The sequence below is a fragment of the Epinephelus lanceolatus genome, chromosome 22 (genome assembly GCF_041903045.1).
Source record: "Epinephelus lanceolatus isolate andai-2023 chromosome 22, ASM4190304v1, whole genome shotgun sequence".
NCBI lineage: Eukaryota > Metazoa > Chordata > Actinopteri > Perciformes > Serranidae > Epinephelus > Epinephelus lanceolatus.
The window spans coordinates 18,609,133-18,628,314 of record NC_135755.1 but is presented as its reverse complement, the minus strand read 5'-3'; the positions used below and the strand labels follow the sequence as shown (position 1 = coordinate 18,628,314).

The following is a 19,182-nucleotide window of genomic DNA, read 5'->3' as shown; positions in this document are numbered from 1 at the left end:
AAACTAGCGAGTTATATAAAAATTCAGCCCCCGCAGAATTATCATGGGTGAGGAAATTAGTTGTAGAGACCAAAATCGTTTTTGTACCAGGCTGTAAACATGTTTATTTCTGCTGTAAAGTTGGGCATTTTAACATGGGGGTATATGGGGACTGACTGGTTTCTGGAGCCAGCCTCAAGTGGCCACTCAAAGAACTGCATTTTTTTGGCACTTCAGTGTTGGCTTCTTTTTTCAGCCCTGGAGGTTGCCCATCTGAGAAAGACTTAATATCAACAGTTTTCAATTGACTATAATTATACTGAATTAGCTTTGTTTTTACTTCTCGTTAGTTTTTTTCTGTAACCTTGTGTATAAAAGAAAGTGACTCATTCTATTGGCAGAAGAGGGGATTCAAATTATGAAACAGGCTACATTTTACTACAGCAACAACAAATACAACATTTAGTTTTGTTGTTTTTATAAGCAAGAGTGAATACTTTGGTTCAGCCCTGACAAACACCTCCTTTCCACCAAAATTGACACAGATATGCAAGTTTTTTAAACGTATGAAAACCTGGCTAGAATGGGTGATAGACTCCTTTCCCATGGCTAGTAGACCAGAGCTGTGTACACGACTCTGTGGTAGACAAATATGCCTGTTTGTTTGTTTGTTTTTTATTAGTGTGAAAAGGTCTATCACAAATGACCGTAAAACAGGGTTAGTGAACAGTAGAAAGTAGCATAGAGGCCGGTGAAAATCTACTTACTCAGTCTCTTGAAACTCTCTGCCAAATAATTCGGAACAATGTTAAAGTGCTACTTGGGCCAAGAGAGACGGAACTGACGCCCCACTTGGACGTCATATTTACATCACTGCCAATCTAAGCTGATTGGAGCTGGACCCAACAAATACCTGTAACTACTGCAGAGTCATTTGTTCTGGGAATTGATGCTGGTTGTAACCTTTAAAGCCAGATGTAAGTGGGTGTTCCTGTTTTTTTGTCCAGTGGGAAAGGGACTTAAGATAATAATGAAATACCCAGACTTTTAGTCAATTATAACCTGGAAAAAAACAGGATGAAGTTGACTAAATTTGGTAAAAATAACAAGGACATTTGACACAGAACTAAGACTAAATAAAAAAAATGTATCTGACAAAATGAACACTACCCAGCCATTGTTTGAGGTTTCCTGCAGGATTGTTTTTGGTACATATTGGTCTACGATACAAAGGCTTGGAAGCAGAGGCACACGCTGATATCTGATAACAACTAAGACAATGGCTACAGAGGGAGGCAGGGGTAAGCACTCACTTATCACATCCCCGTTAGTAGATTATTTCAAACTTTGTGTTGCGTTAATCTGCAACGTGTGGTCGTGATCACCCAGAAGTTGAAACAATGTGGTGAAAACTCCAGATCCTGCAGCGGTGTTTCTTTGAGACGAACTCCTTAAAGTGGCTTTGTACCAGCACAAAAGTGAAATCGTGATCTAAGATATTGACTGACTCTTGATCGCTCATAAGATTCAGAGTGTCACTGGGGAGGGAGCCAGGATTGCTTCTTGGCAGGGAGGAAAAAACTGGAGGTGAAGCGCTGAATGAGTATCAATACCGGCCTGTCGACTATTCCTTCACACACACACACACACACACACACACACACACACACACACACACACACACACACAAACATAAAATGCTCTATTACCCTAATCACAATCCCCGGCCCGTTGACAAATATGGCAGCTAAGGCAAAGAAGAGATATTAAAACTTAATTCACCTGCTATTTGCTCTGAATGGTAAATTCCCACATTGGGTTTGAAAGCATGGGCTGAATACATCACCAGGAACAGCAGAATAAAACGGGGTGCATTTTAAAAAGGCTGCATTTTGCTGACATCCAGACCAACTCGCAATGAATGGACTAAATTTGAATATGCTCAGATATTACAGTCTGTTGATTCGTCCACAGACTTGCAGGAGATGCAGAGTGAGTTGCACTTCAATCCAGACTATGCTTTACAGTTTTGTCTTTCATGGTGTGTGTATCACGCTGCCTTTAGACTACTGAAACAACAACCAATAATAAACCTACACTGCTGACAGTCATGCCATCAATATCTATTTATCCATTTCCCATAATTGCTCAGTGAGAGAGCATTCCTGTTGTCCTGGATCAACCTGAGATGGCTGCCACTGAATGTCTGTTATGTTACGTACTAATGGAAACTAGTATTCAAATTTAGGCTGTTGAAGGTAAAAAGTAAAGGTTGATATCAACTATACTGACAGCGGCACCTTTCAACCTCTTGCTTCCTTCTCTACCTATGCTCCCTTCCTTCCCTGTCCTCTCCTTTCCCTCAAAAGCACCTCCTTTCCCTCCCTATCTCCTTCATTTCTTCTCTACCTTCTCCTTTACTTCCCTACCTCCTGCTTACCTTTCATAACTCCTTCTTCCCCTTCCTACCCTCTTCTTTCCTTCTCCACCTCCTTTATGTCCTTTTCTCCTACTTTCTTTTGTTCCTCACCTACCTCATCCCTTCCTTCCCTACCACCTCCTTACCTTCCATAAACCCCTCCTTCCCCTCCCTACTCCCCTTTTCCTTATCATCTGCCACTTTTCTTTTCCTCTCCTTCTATAACTTATGTCCTCCTATACCTCCTCTTTTCCTTCCCTATCTTACCCTTTTTTTCTTTTTACCATTTTCTTTCCTTACCTACCTCATCCTTTCCTTACCTATCACCTTCTTATCTTCCATAACTCCTTCTTCCCCTCCCTACCCTCCTCTTTCCTTCTCCACCTCCCCCTTCACTTCCCCATCTCCTACTTACTCTCTCTTCCTCTCCTTCTATAACTTATAACCTCCTATACCTCCTCTTTTCCTTTCCTATCGCCCACTTTCTTCTCTAGCTCCTCTTTTCTTTACTTACTCCTTTCCTTCCCTACTTCTTCCTTTCCTTTAATAACTCCTCCTTCCAGTCCCTACCCTCTTCTTTCCTTCTCCTCCTCCTTTACCTCTCTATCTCCTACTTTTTTCCTCTCCTTCTATAACTTATATCCTCCTATACCTCCTGTTTTTCTATACTATCTCACACTTTCTTCTCTACCTCCTCTTTCCCTTCCTTCCTTTTGCTACTTTCTTTCTTTTTCTTCCTCTCCTTCTAAAACATATACTCTCCTATACCTCCTATTTTCCTTAACTACTTCCCCCTTTCTTCTCTACCTCCTCCTTTCCTACCTACCACCTATTTTCTTTCTTTACCTCTTTCTTTCCTTCCCTACCTCCTCCTCACCTTCCATGGCTCCTTCTTCCCCTCTCTACCCTATTTTTCCCTTCTCCCCTCCTCCTTTACCTCCCTACCTCCTACTTTCTCTTCCACTCCTTCTATAGCTTATGTCCTCCCACACCTCTTTTCCTTACCTACCTACCTCCTTTCTTCTTCTCTACATCCTCATTTCCTACCTCCTATCTTCTCTCTTTACCTCATTCTGTCCTTGTCCTCTTCTTCCTCCATCCTTCCTCTTCTACCTACAAATTTTATTTCCTTTCTAGGTCCCCCTTTCCTTTACTGCCTCATTTGTTCGTTCCCTGCCTCCTTCTTTCCATCGTTTCCTTCCCCTTTCCTTTTCAACCCTCTCATTTACTTCCCCACATCCTATTTTCTTTCTTTACCTCCTCCTTCCCTTCCCTACCTCCTGCTAATACTCCATAACTCGTCCTTCCCTTCCCTACCCTCCTCTTTCCTTCTCTCCCAATGCCTTTACCTCCCTATCTCCTCCTTTCTCCTTCTTTCTTTCCTTTAACTTACATCTACACCTCCTCTCTTCCTTCTCTATCTCCGATTTTCTTTCTCTACCTCCTTCTTTCCTTCTCCGCCTCCTTGTTTCATTCCCTACCTGCTACTTTCTTCCTGCCCTGTTACTCCTTTCCTCCTCCATCTGCCCCTTTCTGTTTCCTCCTTTCCATACCTCCTTCGCCTACCTTTTTCCTCCCTTCCTACTTCTCATTCATTCCCTCCTCTATCCTTTTCTCCTGTGCTCCGCTTCCTTCTCAAATACCCAATATACTATACTGCTGTAATTTAAAAAAAGAAAGAAAAAAGAATTAACTTTTAATTTTGATGTCCAGAAACACACGTTGAGTTTATGCAGCAATAAACGTTCAGTCTTTCCTGTTGAGCTTTATTCTTATCAGAGTAGAAAAGAAAAGCACAGCACAGGGAGACGAAAACACTGCCGCTGAAACCCAGACAAATGAAATTATTTCAGGCTTAGCAGCTTTTTAAGGCAGGGTGACCCAGGAAAATAACATTTCAGGGTGGAGCCTTCATCATATCAGAAGTGGGCGACTATCTAATATGTAAAGTGACACAAATCAGCTTTCCGAGTCGGCTACGTGAAAGCTTATATCCATCATGACATTATCAAAAACTCTGCGCTGGCCCTTAAAATCAAATTATGTGACAAATAGCAATTCCTTTCCACATAAAACGCCTCGACAGAGCCGCCTGGTTTCATTCAATGTAAATGTTCTTTACTATCAGGGCATTCATTGGACATTGTACACGGCCATCTTCTGTGTGCCGGCCAAGCTGGAAGCAGTCAGCGTGTTGATCTGAAAAGGATGGTACAGTCTATTGACCCCAATTCTGTGGGTCTGTGGTTTCTAATTTTACGGCCAGATTTCTCTCAGCTCTGACTATAATGGATGGGACGGCCATGAGGGAGCAGGGACACCTGGCCCACTGAGCCTCAGTCAGCACCACTGTCCTGACAGGCCTGATGAATGCAGGCTGATGAGTACACACACTTGCTCTACTACAGCCCGGTGCCTCGCTCTGTGGGGCTGAGGCAGAAATGTAGTGCTGTAATGTACTGCAGGTGTGTCTGAATAAGGGCTTTTAAAATACTGTACATTATATTTGGAGTTTCCATGATTAATAACCACTAAAGAGCAGCATACTGATGATACAACACTGCAATTTACACGACCACTGTACCTGAATGATTAGTAACTCTAATGTTTTACTATAATTAACACTGAGTATGACTCTGTGTTATTAAATCGTAGAACAAGATTACTATGCTGCGCCATTCACAATTAATGCCTTGCGGTTGTGTGCCTCTGCGAACCAGTCAACTTGCAGTTCACATCCATGTCTGTCAAGACTCACATAATATGTGTAATAAAGGTTTTGAAGGTTGTTTTTTTTTTTGCAAGACATGGATGTTTCTGACACCTGGCAGCACAGAAGATCTACGCAAGCAGCACAGTTTCAAGGTGGGCACCCAAGATTAGTGTCACCGATTTCTGTTCCTGAGATATGACGTTGAGTAATGGCCAGGAAAGTGTTTTTGGAGAACATTATGACGTCACAGTGAAGCCGACCTTTGATATATTTTTTTAACCATTTTCTCTTATTTGACATTTGAGTGAAATCTGGTCACAATTAGCATCTGAATTTTTGACTTATGGCTAAAAATGTGTTTTGAGAGGTCACAGTGACCTTGACCTTTGACCTTCAACCACCAAGTTCTAATCAGTTTATCCTTGAGTCTAAGTGGATGTTTGTGCCAAAATTGAAGAAATTCCCTCAAGGCATTCTTGAGATATCGCATTCACGAGAATGGGACGGACTGACAAAACAACCCGAAAACATGTTTCCAGCCACAGGGGTTGCCAGCACAGATGCATAAAAATAAAACGTAATGACAGGTATTAATTACTGCTTCTATTCTAAATGGCAAAAGGACAAAAATATGTTGTTTATACCTTTAATATCATGACTTCACAACGATTTGGAGGCAATAAAATGATGGAAAAAGATCCATCTTTATCTTAAAATAGTTAGAGTTGACTAGAATTTGAATTACCATTCTCTACCGTAACAGTAATAACATTACAGCACAGTGGTTGTGATCTCTGCAAACCCCTCATACATTATTCAGAAATTAGGGATGAGTGCTGCAAACATTGTTAAGTCACTCTGGCTGAGACATCAAGATCAAAAAAGGTTCAATCTGAAAGTGACAACTCTGAGATAAATCAGCCTACAGCTTGGGAATACCTCTAAATCACTCCCTGCTGCTCTGCAGTGACCTACTTAGCATGATTTGCTTCATCAAAAAAATGTTGCTGGAATTTCCACAGCTTGAGCAAACATTTAGCACGGAGCCATCTGATGACCTGATGTCTCTCTGTCTGAACTGTCTGTGAGGTCTTGGCTTATGTAAGTCAGCTATGCACCTCCACCACCAACGGTACTTTGAATCACTTGCTGTGCCTAAAATACTATTTTGGCAGCAGTGGAATCAGCCAGGCTGCTGTTTGGGTGTCAGTGGGTTTCGAGGCTTGTTTCGAGGCTTGTTTCGTACGGCAGAACACAATGATCTCACATCCAAGTCTTCCTCTTTTCAGAGGAAGTTTAGATTAACGTAATAAACAAGGAGCCAACAGAAGGAAGCATTGCATAATGTCGACACAACTGATCTTAGCTAAACAAGGAAGCAATGCTTCCTTATTTTAATGGAAATCTAAAGGAATGTGGTGCAGGGTGTGTTATTTTTCAGATGTGTTTGACTGCTGTTTTTGTGTACAAGAAGGTCTTTGCATTCAAGACGCGTATTAGTACACAATGTATATAGTGTACTGTTTATGTGCACAGGAGAATAACTAACTGCTGTTTCACAATGGGAACAGAAATGCTCAGTTTTACAGAGATGAACACCAGATACAATCAGCAGAATATGAGTCTCTTTCTTGAAGGCATAGTTCAAAATATTGGGAAATACCAGATTATAAATTATTAGATGATGCTACTCAGGTAGCAGTAAGGTAGTGCCAGCAGCAGCTTACGCTGACACTGCACGACTTGCAAAGTCATCAGATCACTGTAGTGTTCACACTATACAACATGCTGTCTTGAAATCGGCAACCCGATTGCCAGAAAATATGGTGGCATTGTATGTTTCTGCAAACCACAGATACATCAGAATTGTATGTTATTACGTAGCTGACACGTAAAAAATTAACTTTTCTTTACATTTTATCAATTTAAACATGTGGTTAGGTTTAGGCACAAAAACACTTGGTTAAGTTTTGGCTTAAAATACCCAGTTTGGGGGCACAATCCTTGCTGGAAATGCAGTTATGTCTTTAAAAACAACTGCTTTTCATGGCTGAAAAGTTGCTGGAAAAACAGTGATGACACTCTAAAAAAACAACCGGTTTTGTTGTTTGTTGGCGTTGAACAACAGCTTTGCAGAGGCATTGCGTCCCTCTGCAACCGACGCAGAGATGCGATCCAAAAAATTGTAACCACACATCAAGGCAACGCAGACCCAATGCAGACCACAAGAGCTCTGATTAGTCCTTCAAACTACATCATTTCTGGCATTTCGCAAGGTTTCACTTTCTGCTGCAGTACCACCACACCGCCATTTTCAGTCTCCATTGTGATCTTTTTTTTTGTAATAAGAGCATTTGTGTTCAATGTCGATCATTTCGAGCTCCAGCAACCGTCTTTCTCTCTCGGTCGCCACCTTCACTGTGACTAGAGCAAAGCCGGAAGATAAACAAACAATGAACGAGCAACGACCATAGACATCACAGAGTCTAGGTAGGTATATAAAAGAACACTGCCCCCAAGTGCTTTGGCGGGGAATTGCATAGCGACATAGACCAACAGGATGCAGAACTATGCTAGGCACACAGCAACTGTGTGCACATTGCATCGAGTGTACGCAGAAGCATTAAGGAACTTTAACGCCACCCACCATCCCATCATCCTCTGAATGATGAAGTAAGCTCATATACTCTATCACTTTAGAAGCGTTGATATGACGTGTATGAAATATGCAAAGCAAAAAAATGAATTTCTTTTGAAGTTACTGAAATCTGAAAAAATAAACTGCAGGTCAAAAATTAAAAGTGGCCCTAAATAAATGATGAAGTGACATAATAGTAAGTATTCTGCATGTCACACAAAGTACTACAAATAGTCTGGGGATCATGTATTTATTTTGCGATCAAAGACAATATGTCACAACAAAGCAACACAGTGCTTGGACTGCTGTTTTCATAAAATATACATTCAACAATAAACCAGCACGGTCGGCTCCAAATGGCACCGGTCCATCTGAGTATCAAAGTGTATTTTCATGTTCTATCAGTTGTGTTTTAAAGGGTCTGTGTCCTGAATTATTAACAGTCTGCACACTAGAGGATTGATACAAACGCAAGCTACAACAGTTTATTTGAAGAACAAAATGCACTCTCTTTCCATCTTGTTAGAAATTAATAAAACTACAACTCTCGCTCTGAATTAATCTCCCCTCTCCCTTTCAAGCACTGCACTGCTGCGTAGAAATGGAGATATTTCGCTGACTTAGGAGTTTGATTGGATGCCTTCGTGCAAAAACAGAACAATGTCTGGTCAAAAAAAAAAAAAAAAATCACAATTAATAAAATATGAAAATTCTCCCAAACATGACAGGGATTGGCTGAATTTTAATTCCCAATGATTGTGTTTGGAAGTGTGTAACTCCACGGAGGGACTGTGTTGTTCATCCAGCTTTCAACCATGTTTTTTTTTATTAACTTAATTCATTTGATTATTCATTTACTGCTATCCTTCTCCTCCATCTTGCTTCCAGCTCGCACTGAGCTAATTAACTTCTCCGCACTCCACAGCTATTTCTATTATTCACTCCATGTGTCCAATGTGTACGTTCTCAGTCGCTGCACACGCCGTTTGTGTCCGAGTCAGCCTCCCACCTCCCCCACTGTTGATCCTAATGCTGATAGGGACATGAATAAATGATCCAAACGTGCATGTATGTTTGTATTTATGAATGTGTGTGCGAGATGGAGTGGAGTAATAATATGACTTGTTGATGTAGCCTCCATTGACTGCCCTGGAGGGGTTTTCCTCCTTGTGAATATGCGAGTGTACTTCAGTGTGTAAGCCTCCTACCTCGTTGCCGTACATCATGAGGTGGTGGGTGGTGATGAGGGCTTTGAAGACCACCACCCAGCTGGAGTTGGCCGTGCGCTCAAACAGCGTGTCCGCCAGCTGGGGAATGTTCACGTTCATCTCATTGGTGCAGTGGATCAGATCTGGTGGGGGTAAGAAGGAAAAATGGGCACACAAAGAGTTACACAACAGCAGTAATGAGAAAAGCTTTTAAAGGTTTGATAACCCTGATCAAGAGTGACTGCAAATTGCTTTTCACACAGAGACAGAAACACGCAGACACGCAGACACACAGACGCACCAAGGACAGAGAAACACAATGCACGCACTTTGGCTGAATCCTTAAGTGAATAAAGTGTGAAGGACGGATGTTCGCCGCAGAACTTTTTCTAACCTCCTCCTCCTCCTCTCCTGACTTTCACTCAGCCGCACCATCTCCCTCTTGCCTCTCCTCTCGAGAAATGTTAGCAGAAGTTCAGGTGTCATTCACCCACTGAACCTGGTGGAAAATTGAACCTCCGGGCGCGAGAATGTCAAGTTACACAACTTGCAGAAACTAGAGAAGAGGAGGGCTCGCTGAGATGCTGTTGTTATGACATACACGAGTAAACAAGTGTATTTGTATGTTCTCAAGCGGTCTATCTTTCCTGTCTTGTTAATAACTGCACTGACTGTGAGTATATTCTAAATTGTGCATCATCTTATCTGCTAAGCTCTGTATTTAAGCATGAGCCACAGCCTGGCATCAGATACTTTGAAAGGAGCAGTATTTGTGTCCTTGTTTACTTAAGAGGAGTATAACAATCAGGATCAACACATCAGTTAAGTGATTAATGATCCGATATCATCGCTGCAAAGTGAAAACATCGATAGATTTCATCATCTTTAAGATACATCTTTATTTTTAAATACCCACGGCATGTCTTTGTCACCATTTCTGTCCCAGCATACCTCCTTCCTAAACATTCAAACAGTGCTAGTAGCCTAGCATCAAGCAGATAATGACAAGATATCGTCACATATCAATCACAGGCCTCTGAATTGGACTGAATTGAAATCATGGACAACTTTGTGATGTCAGTAAATGCCTTATGTCGACAAAGATCATTATCAAACTCCTAACGTATACTACCCTGGAAATCCAGAGTTCTCGCAAGAACACAATTTGAATTTGCTCAGCGAGTCACTCTGGCAATCAGTAATGATGCTCATTCCCCATGCCCTTGGAGCCGAGCTGCACCAATCACATCGGTGTAACTGATATAGGCGGGCCAGAGGTGAGCTAAAGAGATGACGACAGTGCTGCGATGACGATGTCCGGAATCAGTCAGTAGACATTGCAAGATGGCTACAGATGAACACCAGTTGTTTGAAACGGCTTTGGCCGCTACAATGAACAAGTTAGACTTGGCTTTTTCTCTAAAAGAGGAACAGAAGACGGCGCTCGAGTCTTTCCTTTGCAAGAAGGACGTTTTTGCTGTTTTGCCGACCGGATACAGCAAGAGTCTAATCTACCAGTTAGCTCCACTGGTAGCTAAGCGTATACGTCACCCTGTGTATTGTTCTGATTGGTCGTAGTGTTAACCAATTGCATGCAGTGATATTTACAAATGCATGCTTAGTGCCGCCCCTCGAGTTGCGACATTTGCATTACTCATAGCCAGACCCTAAATCTGTCTAGATTTGGGTCTGGATTTCCAGGTTAGACGTATACCCCAATACTTTCGTATCTACTTTGTAGTGTATCTCTGCATCTATTTGATTTTCCGTAAGGCCGTTTTAGTTATGCGATGTGTTAGAAAATGGTGTTGAACCAAGGAGTCAACTGACAGATGAAGTTATCAGCGATAATTTTGACAATTAATTTGTCGTTACAGTACTTTTTCAAAAAATAAAAAGGTTAAAATTCAAGGCTTCCAGCAACTCAAATGTGAATATATTCTGTTTTCCTTCTTTGATAGTGAACAAAACGTCTTTGATTTTGGATTGCTAGTCGGACGAAAAAAGACTTTGGGAAATTTGCTGACATTTTATACACCATGGGATGACTGAAAAATAATTGGTGGAATAATCAACAGCAATATGTTAGTTGCAGAACTTAACTAGTGAACATCTTGCAAGGGGATCACTTCAGTCAGGATACAGCGATCGGCAACTTAAAACAAATGTGAGCCAGGGGGGTAAAGTAGAGAGGCAACGGCCCCTTCCCAACTTCCTACCCCCGTACTTCTGGCCCCCTTGCTCGGACTACACCCATCTTTGAACTCGGCCTTTATTTCGATTGTAACACCAGGGCTGCCCTTGAAATTTGAAGATCCAAAACATCAGTCGAGAAACCCCTCAGTCAATTAAGATTTTTTCAAGTCAAGCATTTGGTTCCGAGATAACGTTATCTTCTGCCTTCTCCTTTGTAATGGTGAATTTACAGCTCACCGCAACTTAATACAATACAGTCTCTGGCTTTTGTTTGATATCTAATGTTGGCAAAAAATGTTGCACATTCCCAATCCATCATTGGTATAATTAGCAATCATTAGCTCAGAGGGCTAACCTGGCTTGTTTACTATAAAACATGAAGGTCGCTGTCACCCAGAACGTCCTACTGGACCCTGGCAAACACGAACAAATAGTCAAATATTCATATTTAACAGCCAAATCTGATTTGCCTGAAATAATTATTACGTCATAAATCAAGTACAGCCCTGCTTAACACACCTGTAAAGTTTTGTGACCGCATCTTTCACAGTTGTGACTCTATCACCTTGACAAAATCTGTCCACAGACAGAGAGACACATACAAACCTTGCAAAGTACTCAAAACCACTTCTGAAGTAGCTCCCACTGCAAGAAGTGTCTCCAGGACCACATTTTGCCATGACACACACAGACTCACAAAGTAAAAACAATACCGGCCATTGCGACGTTGCCACGGCTGGTAATGACTCAGTTTATTGTATTCTGTTATTACAGTAGTGCTCACGTGCTGCTTTGATTTGAAGGCAGAAACATGTGACTAAATGATGACCGTGTGTTTTTAGGAGACCTGGAAGAAGCTTATGAGTAAAATATGTACAGTATGCACATGTTCTCCCAACAATAAGGAGTTGCATTTCCTATTTACATCTTCAGCAAACCCCAAACATGCAGACATGTGTGAGTCTGAGGGTTTCACATTCAACCTAGACGAGACAGAAGTCCCATCTCTTGTACACAAGATCTTATCAAGCTATCGATGCATAAAAACCTCTTTAATTTACTCCAAGCCAACTTTTTTTTTTCCCCGAAGGTGCTCGATATGATCTGACCAGATACTAACAGCTTGGCACCACCTCGCTGTTCTCACCACTTTAGTCGAGATTGATCTGAACTGATTCTTGTTCGGGTCCCCAAGCTTATTATAAAGATTCTGTGTCTTCACTCACAACAGGTAACACACACAGCGATCCTCTCAAGCACAAATATCAATACAGACACACACACACGGCTAAATTGATCATTCACACTAGATTTTTTTTGGTTCCATTTCCCTGGCGTTCTCCGCCTCTTTTATTCCTTCGCCTTTACTTCCAGCCTGTCTCCTCCTCTCTCTTCATCCACCTCTTCTCCCCATCCTTTGTTCTTCACCACAGGACATTATGAGCTGCCGGCTCTCACACCTGGTAACTACGGAAACAGCTTCTCATTAGACTACTGGAGGACTGTAGCAGGGAGAGTCCCGTCGGGAGACTTCATCATCATAATCGGGGGGGGGGGGGGGAGGGGGCGCGTGCACGTCACAGGTGCACACACTCATTCAATAAAGCCCGTCTTCGCTCTTTCCTTCACTCACTTAACGCATTATCACCCCCAAGCACTTGCCCACACATACAGTAACAAAACACAGCAGACTTTCAGTCCGGCATTATTCGCAAATGGTTCACTCCGCATGGCACATCTCCCACTTCAACACACACACAAAACACACCATGTGGTGGGCTATTTAGCCGATACAAATGAGCGGAGAGTCATGAAGGTACATTACAGCACAATACATCCATTTAGCTGCATTTAGCGGTGTGAATGACAGCCGAGCAGAACAACGCTCATTCAGTGGCTAACAGAGTGGATCTGAATTGCAGTTATCAACGCAGAGAGTGGCAGCATTTCACTCCTGTTGGGGAAATGTTCCGGCTATATGAATGCATCAGCATGTTGAATGACTGTTTTTAATAATAGCCTTGATCTGACTGTTGGTCTCACCTTGTTGTTCTCTCTGTCTCTCTGCAACTCTTCCCCCCTCCTACTGCGTCCCTGCATGATATCACCAATGCTGATTAGACTCACATCTCTGAACTGGAAACACGCACTAAGAGCGACTGGTGGCTTTGTTTTCAATCCATCCACGTCATCTCTTTTATTCCTTGAGCTACCTTTACTTTCCACCTGTCCATCTTGCTTTCTTTTTTTAAAAAGCAGAGCTCATGTTTTTTCATTAGCCCTGGAAGTGGTGTGAGAGAGATAGAACTAAAAGAAGTACTGATTAGGTCTGTGGGGACGCTCGTGCATTGGTGTGTATGTGCGCGAGCAATAATGTAAAGAGGGTACATGTGCAGACTTAATCAGGCTGAGTGCAAAGCATTAGATGCCACTGATCCCAGACCTCGGGGAGAAAAAGGGAAAGCGAGGCGACTGAGGCAAACATATGGCACAGAAAGGAGGGTAGGGGTAAAGAGAACAGAGGGAGAACAAATTTTGGAGCAAAAAAGAGAAATGGAGAGAGGCTACAAGTCAAACAGAGAGGGAGGAAGAGGAGAAAAAAGCAGAGACAAGTGACCAAGAATAGCTGAGAGAGGAGAAAGAGGAAAAAAAGATAATGAGACATGAGAGACATGAGTGTCTCTTCATCCGGACAATTTGCAGGAATCCACACTCGGCTCGACAAGCATCCTCGCCTCGCTTTATCTCGCCTCGCTTTCCTGACGTGGTGATGTTTTTGCACCCCCAAGCAATTATTCTGACCACAGATGGAAAAATACACTAGATTCAGTCCGCAACAGTCCTCAACTGCAAGGCTCTCTGACCAACACGTCAACGTCCTGCGAGCAATTACCTGCGCAACAGCTGCACGAGGAGTCTGACCCGGCTAATTGACGCCGACACATTACAAGATAGTTAAGCAACAGAGGACTGAAGCTCGCTGAAGGAGAAACTATAGCACGATGTCAGAAGTCTATCTTCACTACAAGGACACTTTGAAAGCCGAGTCAAAGGGTCATGGTGGGAGCTTGACTGTACTGTAAGGATATAATTGGCCTGTTCGGCATAAGGTTACTGTTTGTATACAAAGCTGTGCGATTCGGCACATAATCTAATATAATAATTCAAAAGAAAACCCTGAATAAATCAAGTGCAGAGCAATGCATCATTAACCACTTGTAAGAGGATTCCTATACATGAGTTCAAAAGTAATAACATTTCAAAGAGTGCAATGGCAAATTGGCAACTCCTTCATAAGGTTATTGAAGTGAATATTGGAAAACCTATCAAATTAATTAAAAACAACATTGAGCACTGAGCCGTGGCTCCATTGGTTAGTTACAGGAAGGCAGCTCAGCCTTGCTTCCAATTTTTCCTAGTGGCCACTCGAGGTATTGCAGCTAAAAAATCTCCTGCAGCCCAAAAAGCATTCTCCCAACAAGGCCACAACTGTAAAAGACACGTTTCTAAAACTGTTGCCAGAACGCCTCGAACAGCAAATAAGGCAACTATGACTATTTCTTTTCTGACTTTTTGATCAATGGAGGTTTTATGTTTGTAAAACTTTCCACCCACTGAGAAAATCTATTTAAAAATCCATGACATCATGACAAAAGTCTTTAAGGCAAGCAGGAACTCGCAGCCAGAGCCAGTGGAAGAAAGACTACTATTCAGTGAACCGCATACCATGGAAGTAAACACGGACGCTAGAAAACGTTTTTGGCAAATGTGCCAGGTGAGCAACTCCAATGGAATGAATGGGCGCCATCTTGGCATCTGGTATCTAGTTATTATTAGACATCCATGGTTGGTTACCATGCAGACATTCTGAATGAAAGAATGCACTAATGGCAAATTTGTAAATACTTTAAGGCAGAGGGGTGAATAAGTGCTACAAAAATGACTATTTATTAAGCACAATTGCATTATGTATCACGAAATAATTAAGACGTAATGTTGAAAATACAGCTCATACATTCTGGATTATAATTCTTATATTTCATAACTCATTAAGTCCATTCTTATTTGCAATGTTTACTGTTAGCAACAGAACTTTGTATCAAGAAACCACATCTTTGCGACTTTAAAATATACATTTCAGAAAACAGAATTGTTCGCTTTCTTGCCAAGAGTTGAAAGAGAAAACCATTACTACTCGATAAATATGAAGCTACAGCCAGCAGCAGGCTAGCTTAGCATAAAGGGCACCTTTAAAGCTCACTACTTAACATATTATATCTTCTTTGTTTAATTGGTACCCAAACAGAAATGTCAAAGTGCTGTTTTGTCCTGTTTCCAGTCATCATGCTAAGCTAGCAATGTGCTAAGCTAGCAACCTGCTCCATATTTAGCATGCAGTTATGAGAATGGTATAGACCACAAAATGCCAAACCAGTCCTTTAAGAGGATGGTCACTTAAGACCTAGTAGAGCTGAAACAATTAGTTGAAAAATTGATCCAGCTTCTTAAATGTGAAGGTTTTCTTTGTCATTCCTGACGGTGAATTAATCATCTTTAGTTTGTTGGAGTGACTGCACAAAATGATGGGATAAAACAAGTGATCTGAGTATGTCATCGTGAGCTCTGGGAATTTATAACAGGCACGTTTTACTATTTCGTGACATTTTATAGACAAAATGATCAATCAGGAAATTTGTCTTTCTTCTGTGGGCCTTCTTCCCTCTCTTACATTTACTGTTCCTCATCTGTTGATGTTGTTTGCTTGTTGCTTCCTGGTGCTAGAAATTAGCATTGTGACACCACGCTCACATACGAACACGTGGGAGGAGTGGCTGCTGAGTAAATGTGATCTCATTCCTAACAGTGACCTTCTCTGTTCCTCTCTGATCTGAGCTCCATTGTTACTGGTCATCTGTTGACCTCTGTGGGCTTTTGATTGAACCACAATAGACCAGAGACTTCCTGGTACCACAGGGACGAGAGTGCGAACTCGGGGTTGGGATCTGATGAGGAAGGGTGTGCTTGGTACACTTTGATGCAATAAACCAAGAGAAATTCATCAATATTCTGTTGTTATTTGGGTGAGATTATTTTATTAGAAGTCGTGCCAGTAAGCATCGACAACCCTGAACTTGAGGGACTTCCTGTTTGTGAGAGATAAAGCAGGTGGTCAGATCAAGCAGAGGAAGAAGGGCGGGAGGAGGAGGAGACAGAGATCACATCTGGCCCAGCTGGCTACCTTCTATCAGGGCTCTCCTCTCGTCTCTTCATCCACCTTTAAGTCCCCCTATATCCACCCGCTTCCAGGCAATACACACACACACACACACACACACACACACACACAACTTTCATCTCCCTCATCTCTTCTGATCTGCAGACAAGCTCATCTCCTGAGTCCCTTTCCATTTCTTTGTCCGTCTGGTGCATCTACAACCTAGAAAGTATAACTAATTAACCTTTACAAGATTATGTTGTTCTGTTTTTATCCAGCTCATGTGTTGCTAATGTAACATGTTTACTAATTACTTGTGTCTCTTTATCTCTTCCTTCTCCTTTATTTAATCAATTTCTGTCACCTGGGTTTGACTGCCATGCTGTAAGATGACACAAGAGGTGCCATAAATGGCCAGCAAATCCTGAAAAATCCAATCCACAAAGAATACATACTGTGCTCTACTCTCTTCGGTCCATACCACAAAAATAATTATTGCTACTGATGAGAAATACCATAATGCTTGACTACTTGTTCATTTTCTCCCAGTCAACAAGTCACTAGGGAGAAATCAAGCAACAACCTCTGTGGCAGAAACAGGAAGCCAATGCAGAGGTGTCGAAATCTGCAGTTCTTTCAGTGGCCACTTGAGGCTGGCTCCAGAAGTCAGTCAATCCCCGTAGACGTCTATGTTAAAATGCCCAATTTAACTACAGAAATAAACATGTTCATAACGTGGTACAAAAATCGGTTTCAATCTCTATAGCTAATTTCAACGTTCGTGACGACTGCGCGGAGGGGGGGATATTTATATAACTCACCTGTTTACATTTTATTTTGATGTTAAAGTTATGCATAAGAAGGGGCAATTTATGAGTCAGATCCATCCCTCACTCCTCCTAAATTGCACTTTCTCATCCAAATATGGTCACTTCTAGGCTCCAAAAAATGACGAAGTGTCGATGTCCAAAATGCTGAACTTGAGAATTCCAAACAGGAGTCCACAAACCAATAGGTGATGTCAAGGTTAATAAGTCCGTTATGTTCTTCAGTCTATGGGATAAACAGTAAAACCAAAACTGAGATAATTCAATAATTTGACATCCATTATTTTATAGTCTATGGGATGAACATTTAAACCAAAACTGAAATTCTTCAAGAATTTGAAGAATACAAGAGACATGTTTGGATGTCAGTTTTGTTCTGCAGCTAATCTAACCTAATGTACAGCTGATGATCGTGATTAATTACAGATTGATTTACCAGTGTTACGAATTAGATTTGGCAAGAAAGTATTAGCCAATGGTTGAGTTTCCATCTAAATGCAGTGCAAATTTTAACCAAATTTTCAGAAATTCTGCAAAAGAAAATGCAAATCTATGTGCTCTTCCATCCACTGCTATTATGGGAATATTTGGAGTTGGTTCATTGAGATAAGCAGTGGGTGGTGCTAACTGTCCAGTCAGGTGCCACTGCAGAAGAGGGCACATCAGGTTGATGAATTTGAAAGAGCGCCAGTCCAACCTAAAACGAAGGAAAAAAAATGTATTCATACTGATGGAGGGAAGTAGAGAGTTTCGAAAACTATTACAGATAGGTGCTTTTGGAGGAGTTCTGGTAGCAACCCTGTGTGCGTACATAAGCATGTTAAAAGCCATTCAGAGACCACACATTATAGTTAATTCACTGAATCTGTTTCCATTGCACCTCGTCCCAATTACCTTCAATCAATCGTCCACTCAGGTTGTTGTAAGTGGATGAAATGCACATTTAGTCAATTCTGATTTAAGCAGCTAATTTACAGCTCATGTTTACTGTTTAAATAAAGCTTTCATAAAGAAAAAGTATGTTTTTCTTCATTTATGGGCCATTTTTCTTTCGCATGACCAAGAATCAATTAAAAAAATGAATTGATGTTTTGACCATTTGGGGTCAAGACAAACAAGCTATAAATACAAAACTATTATTAATTTTAAAGCTGATAGCTAACTGTTAGCAAACACCTGGCACAGAGCAACTCTGGCATTCATTTTGGGATGTGTCTCCATCAAATATACGTCCGATATTCAGTCTGTTTTAGCTCCGTTTTGCTCTCCGCCAACTTAGGAGGAAAATATTGATACAAAGTTGAAAGGAATGTCAGACTGTGGGTTCGTCACTACCAGCGACACCTTTCATATAGAAGTAGTCCTGTAATCCATTATCAATTTAAAATAAAATATAGCTACTTCTATTAAATGGCCTACCCAAAAAAGCTAGCTGAAATTGGCCCAATATGTTAAGTGAATAAACAAAAAAAAACAAATTAGGTCTGGTGTTACAGCTTTGAAAGCTGGTATCAGATGATATGGACCCCTCTGCTACTACCAGTGGTCTTCACATTCAGTCTCAGCGCCAAGATTTGGACAGTGGGCTCTAGATATTTCAACAAGCCTCCTGGTGGGACAGAGTCCGAGGCGGATTAACCCTCATGACCAGACCCACAATCAGCTTCTCAATCCTATCTTGACATCTTTTAAAACCTCAGTGGAGCATGATGGGACATCAGCGCCTTGCTTTGTGTGCCTGACACAGTTTCAGCCCCTTCAGAGACCACCAACGGAAGGTCAGGCTCACATAGCTGGAATTCCTAAAGAGATGGCTCGGCAGAGAACATATCTGGAGAAATCACAAAGACGTTTAACTGAAATTCTTATGAGGAGAGGACCGCGTGTTGACATAGTTCTGTCAAAAAGCTGTGAAGGGACACAGTGGTATGTTATCACTGAACTTGTGACTTTCCTGAAAATGATGCCGCCCTAGCAGTTTCTGATA

At 41.6% G+C, this 19,182-nt stretch overlaps 1 protein-coding gene across 9 annotated transcripts in view; it reads right to left on the bottom strand.

The window, feature by feature from the left end:
• LOC117246455 (phosphatidylinositol-binding clathrin assembly protein) overlaps positions 1 to 19,182 on the bottom strand; it is a 162,355-nt gene that overhangs the window by 122,353 nt on the left and 20,820 nt on the right. For all 9 annotated transcript variants that reach the window (XM_033610370.2, XM_033610374.2, XM_078164062.1 and 6 more), the window contains exon 2: positions 8,958 to 9,100. In XM_033610370.2, coding sequence (XP_033466261.1) covers positions 8,958 to 9,100 — 143 coding nt within the window. The remainder of the gene's footprint in view (positions 1 to 8,957; positions 9,101 to 19,182) is intronic.